The sequence below is a fragment of the Jaculus jaculus genome, chromosome 9, assembly GCF_020740685.1.
Source record: "Jaculus jaculus isolate mJacJac1 chromosome 9, mJacJac1.mat.Y.cur, whole genome shotgun sequence".
NCBI classification, from domain to species: domain Eukaryota; kingdom Metazoa; phylum Chordata; class Mammalia; order Rodentia; family Dipodidae; genus Jaculus; species Jaculus jaculus.
In genome coordinates this window covers 7,978,139-7,991,331 of record NC_059110.1, presented here as the reverse complement: position 1 = coordinate 7,991,331, position 13,193 = coordinate 7,978,139, and the positions used below count along the sequence as shown (strand labels likewise).

Below are 13,193 nucleotides of genomic sequence, written 5' to 3'. Positions count from 1 at the left end.
AGTGACCTCGAACTCACAGCGTTCCTCCTACCTCTGCCTCCCAAGTGCTGGGCTTAAAGGTGTGCACCGCCACGCCGAGCTATTCGGGAATTTTTAATGATTTCCTTCAATTTTCTATTTAATTCTCATGGAATGTTGGTGAAGGCTTTTTATGTGCCATGTCTTTTGCTTAAGAGAAATTATTTTATGTGTTGAAATTGTTAAGTTATTGTGCTTATATTTCCAACCTGTTTTACTAAACATTAACTACCACTAAGGAAAGAAAGGTTGTTCTGTTCATTGACAGAGAATGGATTCAGTTTCAGTCACACCAGTGTGGTTACATTAGGCAGCACAACCTTCACGTGTGACATTAGTGGAAAAGCAATTGACATTTAGTTAACTGGCAATCAATCTCCGTTATGTTGAAGTTCAAATCATTCTGGAAAGGTGTCTTCACACGTTAGCAAGGACAGGCATGCCTTTATCCATTGCGCAGTAGCCAGCTGATTGCAGCACCATTCTGGAAGCAAGAAAATTAGGCAAACTGAGTCCTAGGGGAGTGTCCTCAACTTTACTGCCCTGTTTTGGAGGCAGTGACCATCAGATATCTTCCTTGGTGGGTTAAACATGAGTAAGGGCCCAAGCATGTGCTAGCCAAGCAGTGATATGTTGATAAACTTACTCTCTAAGGAAAAAAAAAATATCTTGGCTTATAGCATTTTCCAATTTCTGTGGTGTGAGGATTCCCACCATGGCCAATTTCACCTTATCAGTAGGCCTGCAAAATTCCTGGCCAGCTCATGGCTGGTTCTCGTAGGCCTGTCCAGATGGCTTCAGCACTACCCTGTCACACAGAGCCAGTGGGCTCACTTCGAGAAGCGCTCACAGTAGCATGAGGGTGAGCCTGAGGGCCAGCACTTTCCGTGCAGGCAAGAGGAACATGGAAAAGGATGGAACAAAATACTCTTGGTAACCAGACGTGCTTGAGAGGGCAGAAGCTGGCCAAAGCCTGGCTACCAAGAGACTTCCGAATAAGCTGAGAGCTCCCCTTGGGACATTTTAATGTGCCATCTGAGTTCAGCAGAATGGGGCTTTCGACAACTGTTATGAGCTTCAGGATTTGGCAAACTCAAAGCAAGCAGTAAAATGGGAAACTGAGAAAGCACTTTGTTTTTCTCTAATAGTAATGAGACATTGATTAGAGAAAACAAAAAGAGCAGAATTAGACCAAACAAGGTCAACACCCTTTCTACTGTGTGCAGTGCGTTTATAGCCCAGGCACGATATCAGAAAGCTGAAAGACACATTCCACAGGTTTTGCCACAGAGCCGTTCACAGCACAAGTTCGCTGCCAGTCTCCTGATCTTTCCGCACATGTCCAACTTTCTTTCCACAACTTTTCAGCTGCCACATTGAATCTCTGCCACTTTGAAGGGTGATGGTGTGCTTGTTCATTCAGTGGGCACAGGTCCCATGTTTCATTCAAGAAGTTCTTCCTGAGGGTTCATCTGGGGCCAGCACAGCGTGAAGAATTTAAGAATACAGGGGCTGGACTGGAGAGATGGCTCAGCGGTTAAGTGCTTGCTTGTGAAGCCTAAGGACCCCGGTTCGAGGCTCGATTCCCCAGGACCCATGTTAGCCAGATGCACAACGGGGTGCACGTGTCTGGAGTTCGTTTGCAGTGGCTGGGGGCCCTGGTGCACCCATTCTCTCTCTCTCTCTGCCTCTTTCTCTCTCTGTCACTCTCAAATAAATAAATATAAATAAAAAATAAATTTTTCTTAAAAAAAAGAATATAGGGGTTTGGAGTGTGGGTGGCTGTCATGGAGGTTACAATGCTATCATTATGGGTTTTTGCCACCTGGGAAGGGAGACAGATTGAGAAAAATAAAGAAACATAAATGCAGACTTTTACTGGTCCGTTGTCATGAGGAAGTGTGTATGGTGCCTGGAAGATACATAACAGGGAACTTTGTTTTCCTACTGAGTCTGGGCTTAGTCCAGTAAGCCGCCTAGGGAAAGTTAGGTCTAGAATATGAGAGACAGTTGAGCTGGAGCACAGGTGGGTGAGGCAAGGGGAAAGTGCTACAGACAGAGGGTACCCCGAAGCTTAGAGTCTTATAAGAAGGAAAACGGGCTGGAGAGATGGCTTAGCGGTTAAGCGCTTGCCTGTGAAGCCTAAGGACTCCGGTTCGAGGCTCGGTTCCCCAGGTCCCACGTTAGCCAGATGCACAAGGGGGCGCACGCGTCTGGAGTTCGTTTGCAGAGGCTGGAGGCCCTGGCGCGCCCATTCTCTGTCTCTCCCTCTATCTGTCTTTCTCTCTGTGTCTGTCGCTCTCAAATAAATAAATAAATAAAAATTAAAAAAAAAAAGAAGAAAAACGTCTCAAAAGAGGAAATGGGACAGTGCAAGGGTGCTACGTGCCCCGTAATAGTCTGCAGCCTGGGATCTTCCGTCAGGACATGGTATGGCACGTGGGCTCCTGCTTGCATCTCCTGAAAACCCTCGTGGACAGGAGCTGCAGGCTGCAGTCAGGACAGTGTGACTACTATCATCGCGTAGCAGCTCTATGAGTCATTCTGGTAAAGCCGCCGGTGCTCATCTTGCTGAGGGGGTGCTCTCCTGGGGACTATCTGAGGACCCCAAGACAGACAACAAGTGAGTCTACTCCAGGAAGGAGCCAGTGCCTAACCACTAGTCATGTCAATTTTTAAAATTTTATTATTATTATCATTATCATTATCATTATCATTATTTTGGTTTTTCAAGGTAGGGTCTCACTCTACCCCAAGGTGACTTGGGATTCACTCAGTAGTCTCAGAGTGGCCTTGAACTCATGGTGATCCTCCTACCTCTGCCTCCCAAGTGCTGGGATTAAAGGCATGCACTACCAGGCATGGCTAACTCTTGTTGTTTTTTTTTTTAATATTTATTTATTTATTTGAGAGAAAGAGAGAGATTCAGAAATAGGGAAAGAGAGAGAGAATGGGCACGCCAGAGCCTCCAGCCACTGCAAGTGAACTCCAAGTGTGTGCATCCCCTTGTGCATCTGGCTTATGTGGGTCCTGGGGAATCGAACCTGGGTCCTCTGGCTTTGCATGCAAGTGCCTTAGCCGCTAAGCCCTAACTCTTGTTTTGGACTCAAAGCAAACATGAACTATCTTATTCACGGAACGGGCACCCACCTCTCCTAACCACCTGTTGGCAGAGACACGTTGAGATTCAGTCTCCTCCTTGGTGAGCTTGCTGACTCAAACACCGCACTTCTTTCCTTAGCACATCCTCTGTTCCAAGAAAAAGCGTAGCTCTGCAGCGGAGCCTCTCCAGGCTTTCCCACTTCCTCTTGCAGGCATGCTTCTTCCTTGAAGCACAGGAGCCCAGATCTCAGCCCATTCACCGTGTGTCTATACTGCGTGAACTGTGTCATCTCAAGGAGTCGTTGAAACTTAGAAAGTTCAGAAAAATACAGGGGTCACTAGTGATATGTGTGACAGGATGGCCAGCCTCCTGTGGAGCAGGAGCTCAGAAGCTTGGGGAGTCTGTCTCACTACACAGAAGTCAAATAAATTTCTCTTTCAAAAGACGGTTTCTTTCAATTGCAGATACTACTTTAAGGTTCAAGCTAAAAATACTCACGGCTATGGGCCCATCAGCCCTTCGGTCTCATTCGTTACAGAATCAGGTATGTTTTTCCTCATTTTCACTTTGCTGAAAAATGAAATAAGGGACCCAGAATAATGCCCTCAGAAAAAGGAAAATGAAAGCAAGAAAATTGCTTCTGTTCCAGTCGATGAGTTGCTATTAGATGGCTCTTTATAAAATTAGAATTATTTTCTTTCTGCTACATAAGTTTTTTTAATTTTATTTTTTGTTTTCCCTTTTTGAGGTAGGGTCTCACTGTAGTCTGAGTCTACCCTCAAATTTACAGTGATCCTCCTACCTCTGCCTTCTGAGTGCTGGGATTAAAGTTGTGCACCACCATGCCCAGCTTGCAACATTAAAGTTTAGATATAAATTTCAAAGTAGTCTCCACTGGCTTTGTGGGAACCATGAAAGTCAAATTCCAATGAAAGAAAGAAAAATCCCTTGTTTTGTCCTCTCTCCCACTTCTAGTTCCTGTCATCTTCCTTGTGGGAGAGCCCCAACCTTAAATTCTAGTATGAATCTCTGTGGTGTGGCCCATGAAATTCACTCTCAGTGAGGTCTCAGAAGACCCTCACACACACAAATGTGATATTTATTTGCTCTGGTCATCTTCAGTTTATCCAGCTTGGTATTTTTTGTTAATTTTATTTATTTATGTTTATTTATTTATTTGAGAGTGACAAATGGACAGAGAGAGAAAGAGGCAGATAGAGAGAGAATGGGCGTGCCAGGGTCTCCAGCCACTGCAAACAAACTCCAGATGCATGCACCACCTTGTGCATCTGGCTTACGTGGGACCTGGGGAATCAAGCCTTGAACCACAGTCCTTAGGCTTTAAGGCATGTGCTTAACCACTAAGCCATCTCTCCAGCCCCCCAACCAGGTATTTTTCTTTTATTTGAGTGTCTGCTTCCCTGAAGAAAGAGGAAAATTATCATGTCAGTGAATTGTGGCCTTTGGCAACCATTATAATCTAATAATTGATGTCGGAGTTAAATGCACACAGGTAAGCCCTGAGAGCAGGGCTTTTGCAATTTGTGTCATGGTTGCTAGCCTGCCTCAGAGTACTTGAGACATTTCCACCAGACTATTGCAACTTTAGAAGTCAAACTGAGAAGGACAAAACCAGCCTTTTCCTCTTAAAGTGGCATTACTATCTTATGCACAGATGAGGGTGCCAAATGAATTGACTGTACAAAGGGAGGCTTGGGGTGATGGAAGAGTCTGCACACTCATGGAAGGGCGTGCTCCATGAACCTGTATATGTGGTAAAATTCACAGGATATATACCTTAGAAGAACAATTGTTTGGACTTGGGATATAGCTCAGTAGCAGAGTGCTTACCTAGCATGGGTGTCTGGATAAATATATTAAGTATGCTTGGGTGAATAGCCAGGAGTGAAACCACAGGTAGTATCATGTGCATACAGAATTTTTTAAGAAACCACCAAACTTTTCCAAATTCAGAGCTTTAAGAGTATTGAATCATTTTGTAACACCCAATTTCCAAATGTTACTTTCAAACACTCTCAGCTTCTGTGTAAATAAATAACAAGGCACTTGACTAGAAGAGTATTTCTTGAAAGGAAATGTTTAGAGAAGGAAAACTTTGGTATCTGGTAAATAAGCCTTTATTTTTCTCCCTCTTCTGGTTTGGTTAGCTCTCTAAGTGACAGTAGACATGTCAACATTTGCATGTCTGTGAACATGACACAGCATTAATTATTTCTTCTTCATTTGCAGACAATCCTTTGCTTGTGGTGAGGCCACCAGGTGAGTTTCTCCTCTTTAGGCTTTTGATGTCCTGGTTTTCATAGTGAATATGGGATGTGAGATCACAATTAAAAATGATGGGTCATTGAGGCATCTTCAAAGGTTGTTTTTTTTTTTTTAATCACCTTGATTCATCTATGATCCACCTTCCATTCTGACCTAAGGAAGAGAATGATCTGGAAATATTTTAGTGAGACCATACCCATCAATAGCTATGCAAAGCCATGGCAGGAGTAGCCAGTGTTTCTAGAATAGGAACTTGGTTTATACAACCCCTGTGGATAGTATAAATTGATGAAGAGACAGAAAAATGTACCAAGTACACAAAGAAATTTTATGTTATTTCAAACAAACTGAGAAATCCCTGTGGTTTAAGATAGGCTAACAGAGTGGCAAAAATATAGGAACCTGTGCTGGGGGACTGGAGGTTTATGGTGTGCCAGAAAGGATCAAATCTGCTGTTACAACTGCTTTTCTTGTGTCCTGAGTCTTTCATGAACTCTGAGATTTTCTTGTTGAAGTACCAATGCCTTAGCTATACTTAGGTAAAATGAGCTCTCCCCGTAAGTTAGCTTTTGGTTGACATGATAAAACCCCTGAGAAAACCAGGGGAGAAGGGTTTATTTTGGCTCCTGGTTTCAGAGGTTTCATCCCAGGGTCACTTGGCTCCATCGTACCCGTGCCAATGTAAAGCAGCAGCTTACGGCCCAAGGAAACGGTGGAGCCAAGTTGCTCATTTCCCGACAGGCCGGGGGCAGAGAGAGATGTGAGGAGGGGCTGGGGACAAGATGCGTACCCTTCAAAGGCATGCACTAGTCACGTACTTCTTTCAACTGTCTCCTAATAGTTCATTCAGGTATGACTTCTTCAGCGGGTTAATCCACTGATGAGGCTGGAACCCGCATGATCCAATCCACAGCCCATCAGCTGGGGCCAAGATGTTCACAAATGAGCCCATGGGGGGGGCATTTTTAGATTAAACCCACCAAGTTATGCTCCAGGACTAAGAAGGAAGGTGTAATACAATCAATCATTGCCTCAGAGCAGGCCTGAAAGAGGGAAGGGCTAGTGGGGGGAAAAAAAAAAAAAGCCTGTTTTCTGAGAGCCTGTGTAAGAAGAGAAACTCCTGTGAGCCACTGTGACTTGGGGCGCGGGTTTTGTCATCCAGGTGGTGAGCCCATATGGATCCCATTTGCTTTCAAGCATGACTCCAGCTACACAGACTGCCACGGGCGGCAATATGTGAAGCGGACGTGGTACAGAAAGTTTGTGGGAGTCGTTCTTTGTAATTCACTAAGGTACAAGATCTACCTCAGCGACAACCTGAAAGGTAGGTCCTGCAGTATGGGCGGCCGTGGCACGTTACGGAAAAGCAGGTGCCCCAGGAGGTACCTGAGGCCTGGGCCTGTCACAACTGTTATTTTTTTAAAAATGAAGTTTTGCAGGTTCTACTAGGGTTACTAGTTCAACTTTTCAACCTTGAAACCTGTCTGTCTGTCTGTCTGTCTGTCTGTCTCTCTCTCTCTCTCTCTCTCTCTCTCTCTCTCTCTCTCTCTCTATCTATCTATCTATCTATCTATCTGATCTACTGCATTTGGGGCTGAGGTGATGGCTCAGTAGACAGCGTGCTTGCTATGCTAGCACTGGGCCCTGAGTCTGCACTCCCAGGGCCCGCATACAAAGCTGGGTGTGAGGGTGTGTGCATGCCTGTGATCTCAGCACTGAATTGATGCAGACAGAAGGATCCCAGGGCTTTATGACTGGCTGAACTGCTGAACTCCAGGTTCAGTGAGCAACCCTGTGTTGCAGTCAGGTTCGCATTGCTGGTAGAAATCATCCAACCAACAGCAGCTTGTGGGAAAAAAAAAAAAAGTGGTTTATTTTGGCTTACAGGCTCAAGGGGGGAGCTCCACAATGGCAGGGAAAATGATGGTGTGAGCAGAGGGTGGACATCATCCCCTGGCCCACATAAAGTGGACAACAGCAACAGGAGAATGTGCCAAACACTGGCAAGGGGACACTGGCTATAACACCCATAAGCCCGCCCCCAGCAATACACCACCTCCAGGAGGCAGTAATTCCCAAAAATGTCCATCAGCTGGGAACCTAGCATTCAGAACACCTAAGTTTATGCGGGACACCTGAATCAAACCACCACACCCTGTCTCAAAAAAAAAAAAAACAAATGGAGAGCAATTAAGGAAGACACCCGACCCTCAACTCCGGTTTCCACATGCACACACATATGTACGCACAGAGCACACAGTCCATTGTATGAATGCCATTCAAAATTAATTCTGTTAGAAATTTAAAGGTTGGCCTAGGGAAATGGCTCAGTGGCTAAAGAATTTGGTGCTCAAGGCTAAGTGCCCAAGTTTACTCCTTAGATCCCATGTAAAAAGCTTGAAGCCACGGTGAGTTTCTATAGTCCCAGCACACAGATGGAAAGTGGGAAATGGAGGCAGGAGAGTTTCCTAGAACCCTTGGCAGGTGCAGCAGTGGAATGGTGAAGACTTGTCCAAACCGTTAGCCTCTGACCTCCACACATGTGCCGAGTTCCTCACATGCCCGTGCTCACACACACACGCATGAACGTTTTTGTGAAAAGAAATTTAAAGGCTTATTTAATTTGATATTATTGCAACTGTAGTATGTAGTGTCTAGAAGAGTTAAAGGAAAGTTCTTCCTGCTGCCATTGCATCTTTCTAGAAAGAAAAAATGTTTACAGGCAGTGAAACTCATATGAGAAGTGCACTTTTTCCTCAGTCAGAATAAAAATAACAGTGTTTTCAAGAATTCGTGGAAGACCTTGAATGACTAATGCTTCAAAAGGTCATTCCTACCAAGCTGGCTTTGCTCCACCCATCCACATCAACTTAGTTTTGATTTCAAAATTCACAAAATTTTTTAAATTCCATGTGTAAAATATTTAGGCTTTCCTTTATATGGTCTGCATTTTTTCGCTAGTCAGTTTTATAATGTACTTTTAACTTGGCAGCAGGGTTCAGTCTCCTCCCCTCCCATCCCCCCTACCTACAATTCCTATATGCTTTTACCTAAATACTTTCTCTACCTGCGTCTGTCTCCCCCTCTCCTACACTCTTTTCTTCTCTTCTACGCTTTCCCTCCCCTTCAGAATCTCTGGTAGAGGTTGCCTAAGCATCTTCATGATTCTAAGGTGGGAGACGCAGAGACACAACTCCACTGTCTTGCTGGGATTCAGCACCTCGGACAGCGTCCTGTCCCATGAACCTAGGCCCCTTCCAGCTACGTAGGGAACATAGTTTCTGGTTAACCAGAACTGCCTATTGTCACTATCTGTTCTTTGTTATAATTTTCTTCATTTATTTTTTAAATATTATATTCATTAATTTATTTGAAAAAGAGAGAGCTGGAGAGAGAGAGAGAGAGAGAGAGAGAGAGAGAGAGAGAGAGAGAGAGAATGGGTGTGCCAGAGCTTTTAGCCATTACAAATGAACTCCAGATGCATACACCACCTTGTGTGTCTGCCTTATATGGGCACTGGGTAATAGAACCTGGTTCCTTAGGCTTCACAGGTAAGTGCCTAACCACTAAGCCATCTCTCCAGCCCCTACATTACTTTTTTAAAGCTGGGGAATAAAATGGTCCATTATATATAGGGTGGAGCTGTGTATATTATTTATGGGTCCCCCTACTTAAGAATATGTTAAGTATTTAGAGCAAGGCACTTTTGAATTCTTACAACACTTAATGGGTTTAGGGAATTAGGGCTATTATCCTATTTTTTCAGATATACAAAGTATGTAACACAACTTAAGTGCCTTTAGCTATTATTCCAAATGGTCTTTAAAGCTTGTTCTGACTTCTAAGCCAGCAGTGACAACCTTTGACTAGTCACTGACCCACGATACTCCCCTCTACAGATACGTTCTACAGCATTGGAGACAGCTGGGGACGAGGTGAAGATCATTGCCAGTTTGTGGATTCACATCTTGATGGACGAACAGGACCTCAGACCTATATAGAAGCCCTTCCCAACATCCAAGGTACTGTGAACAAGTATTCTGCTGAGGGTGATGGGAGAGGAGGGTGACTAGAAGGAGCAAACTCATGGACAGTCTGCCTTTGATTTTTCACTTGAAGATAATGTTGGGAGCACTTTGGAACATAAAGGTAAAAAAAGAAACTATAAGGAGTGGAAGAATCCAAGCATTCTTACCATGTATTGGGTTTGATATGAATATTAAGAAATTGGGATTTTAAAAAAAGGGGTGTGTGTGTGTGTGTGTGTGTGTGTGTGTGTGTCTGCAAAATCAGGAAGAGAAAACAAATATGTGAAAGGGCAACTCACAGTGAACACTGTGATGTGTAGATAGTGACAGTTATGTCATGTGTCTGTCCTGCTGTCAAGGAATTGTGCATATCATTGGGACTGTGAATTCAAGAGAGGCAACCACTCTGTTAAGGAATATCATCAGGGGCAGAAGTCTGGGCTTATCTTTCAAGTCTGTCTAAACATGCAAAGAGTGGAGTCCTTCCAGAGGAGACTGACGTGAGTGAAGATACAGACAGCAAAGCTAAGCGTGAAAGTCCACTGCCTGGGGGAGCTGTCAGTCAGTGCCTGAGCTACCTGCCCATGGCGCTTTGAGGCCAGGGAAAGTGGGTTACTCTCAAAGATTAGTCCCTGCAATGTGGTACTAACTCCTTCAGTCTCCCAAGCAAACAAACAGGGCAGAAAGAAGCCCAGCACCTTTTCTAGCATGTTCTCAGTTCTCAGTGATGCGGCACTTTCAGGGCATGGCATGTGTTAATTTGCTAAGTATCTAATTTTGAGGAAAAGTACTGCAGACTGGTATATGAATTAACATTATTTTTCCAAGAACTAAACTACACAAAGCAGTAAAACAAGTGGATCAGTGCTCCCTCATCTACAGAACATAACCAATGATAAATGTGTTGAGATTTATTTTAAGGAATTATTTCATATAACTACAGAAACTAGGAAGTTAAAAAAATTCAGAGTTGAGAGGAAGGCCAAAGGCCAAGGGAAGATGTGCACTGTACATCATGTGCCAAGGCTTCCTGGAGGCAGGATTCCTCTTTCTAGGGTGGTGGGGAACCAGTAATTTTCCATTAAAACTTCCAACCCATTGGGCAAAGACCGTCCACATTATAGAGATAATTTGTTTAGTCTGCTGATTGAAATTTTAGTCTTGTTTTGGACAGCTGCTCCTTGATAAGGCAAACATCCAACCAGAAGCAGCTTGTGGGACGGAAGGGTTTGTTCCAGGCTTTGTTTCAGATCCAGGGGAAACGCCATCAGTGGTGGAAGAAGCTGGCTCACTTCCATGGATCCAAACAGAGTGACATCATCAAAAGCCAGAAACCACCAAATGCAAACAGCCAGCACCTCAAACTTCTCTTTTTATACCTTAGGGTGGGACTTAAGATCCAATCCCCAGTGACACCTCCAGGCAGGCTGCTGAGATTCAAGTTACTCACTTAATCAAAACTATCTGAGGCTATGGAGGACTTATTGCATTCAGACAACTACAAGTCTCATTTAAAAATATTTTCATAAAAACATCTACAGTACTGTCAGAACAACTATGTGAAGTATGCACAGTTCATACCTTCGCAGCTCTTGTGGCGTCCCCAGTTCCTGTTGCACAGTTGTTCATCTATGTCCACTCTATTTCAATGCTGCGGTTGTGGTATTTCCTCAGTGCTGCTTGGTTAGTACACTCACGGGTAGAGTGGCAGGAGGCCATTGATTTGGCAACAGTGAGAGCAATGGTTGAATTTCCCTAAATACTTTGAGGAGATTGGAGCATCTTCCACAGTAGCGCTGCAGGAGTCTCTCCCCAAAATAGCTTTTCTGAAAATACCTACAAGTCTGCTTCAGGTTCTCAGAATGAAAGCTTGGAGTTTGGAGGTTCCAAGCTTGGCGAGAATCAGCGGGGCATGCTCAAGGCTGGCCAGTGGTGAATGCTCCCTAGTGTTGACTATAATCACCTATTATGGGAGAGAGAAGGTGACCGAATGGTCCCATAGAACATGCTTGAGATAAACTTCAGGCATTTGTGACTCAACACAAGTCATACATATCGTAAAAACACTCAGCAGAGGCTTCTGCCTACAGGCAGCTTGTAAGTTGAGAAGTCTTCCTGTTGGTTCAGCTCACTTCATGTATCTTTTTCCCCTCTCTTTTGTGTTTTCCTTCCAGGCTACCATCGCCAGTATCGCCAGGAGCCCGTCAGCTTTGGCCACATTGGTTTCGGAACCCCTTACTACTATGTGGGCTGGTACGAGTGTGGGGTCACCATCCCTGGAAAGTGGTGACCACAGGACCAGCCTGCTGCAAACACGCCCTCCTAGCCTCGTCGACTAACTTGCACTAGGGGCTGTGAGCAAGAGAAAGACAATGTTCCAAGCCTTCTGCCCCTGGGTATCAGGAGGCTGCAGGATGGACACAGGACAATTTGGTCATCTTCAGTCTGACCTGGACTACAGACAGGGCTCAGTTTTGCTGAAACTTCATGTTACCACATTTTTGTGGTTCATGATAGCACATTCCAGTGACATCAAAAAAACCAGCAGCAGACCCAGTGCGATTTTCAGACCCTCCCGTATCTCTAGGAAACAGCGATAGCACACGGTGCTTGCTTCATAGACTGCTCCTGCTCTTCTCACTGCTGATGCCTCCCACGTCAGCTCAGTTTAAGCTTCAGATCTCTCTGTATGCCATAGAACTGAATTGCCCCGAGCACCACCGAAGGAAATTTACCCACCTTCCCATTTCCTCTGTGGACTTACCCACTGCTACACGAAATGCAACAAATCTTATTTGTAAATTCCCAATTTTGATATAAATATATATGTGTGTATATATGCATATACATATCTACACTTATCTGCAAGAATATTGATTAAAATTGCTAACTTTATTGTTCGCTAGATAAATGTGTGTGGGACTTTTTGAACCAAAGTACTATTCATTAATTTTTTGTGTGGGGGGGATGCCCAGGGGTCGGTAGTACATATAACATAGCATCAGTAGAAAGGTGTGGTGGCTTTCTGAGGCTGCTGCTGGACTGTGACCGTGATGGGAAGGATGAGATACTGGTGGTGATGAGACCCACTGGCCACTGAACACCAAGTGCTTTCCTCCTAAGGAGACAGCCTTTGTATACCTCAGAGGGATTCTTTCCTCTCTGGAGGCACATCTAGTGTGTTTCCAAGTGATTTGAAAGTTCTGTTCTCTTTCCAGGGCTAGAGAGATGGCTTAGTGCTTAAGGCACTTGGCTGCAAAGCCAAAAGACCCAGGTTCAATTCCCCAGGACCCACAGAAGCCAGAGACATAAAGTGGCACCTGCATCTGGTGTTTGCAGTGGCCCTGGTGCACCCATTATCTCTCTCTCTCTCTCTCTCTCTCTCTCAAATAAATAAAAATTAAAAAATTCTCTTTCTGTTTCCTCCCTAACTTGTAGTCTAATCCTTGAAAAAGAAGCATGTTCCCTTCCTTGGGTTTATTTAGACCCTTTATCCATTGTTTTAAAAGCACGCTATCCTTCCCACATCCCACAGACAGCCCAGTGGTATGGAGAGCCTGGTCTTCCTGCATCAAGGTATTAGCCCTTGAGAAGCCACGGTAGAGAAGAGCTGGAGACAGACCTTGCTGGGCCTAAGAGCTGTACCAAAGATGCTCCAATGATGGGCAGAGAGTAGTCCAAGAGCCTACAGTTACTGATTCTCAGCCAGCACTGGACATAGGTGGAGTCACATATGTTTAGCACTTTAAAAATATATT

General features: G+C 44.5%; 1 protein-coding gene across 5 annotated transcripts in view; it reads left to right on the top strand.

Moving 5' to 3' along the window:
- Fndc1 (fibronectin type III domain containing 1) overlaps positions 1–12,346 on the top strand; it is a 90,715-nt gene extending 78,369 nt beyond the window's left edge. For all 5 annotated transcript variants that reach the window (XM_045158268.1, XM_045158267.1, XM_045158265.1 and 2 more), the window contains 5 exons: positions 3,586–3,665; positions 5,372–5,401; positions 6,570–6,731; positions 9,307–9,429; positions 11,610–12,346. In XM_045158268.1, the coding sequence (XP_045014203.1) occupies positions 3,586–3,665; positions 5,372–5,401; positions 6,570–6,731; positions 9,307–9,429; positions 11,610–11,725 (511 nt within the window). In that variant the 3' untranslated portion in view covers positions 11,726–12,346. The remainder of the gene's footprint in view (positions 1–3,585; positions 3,666–5,371; positions 5,402–6,569; positions 6,732–9,306; positions 9,430–11,609) is intronic.
- The last annotated feature ends 847 nt before the right edge of the window (positions 12,347–13,193 follow it).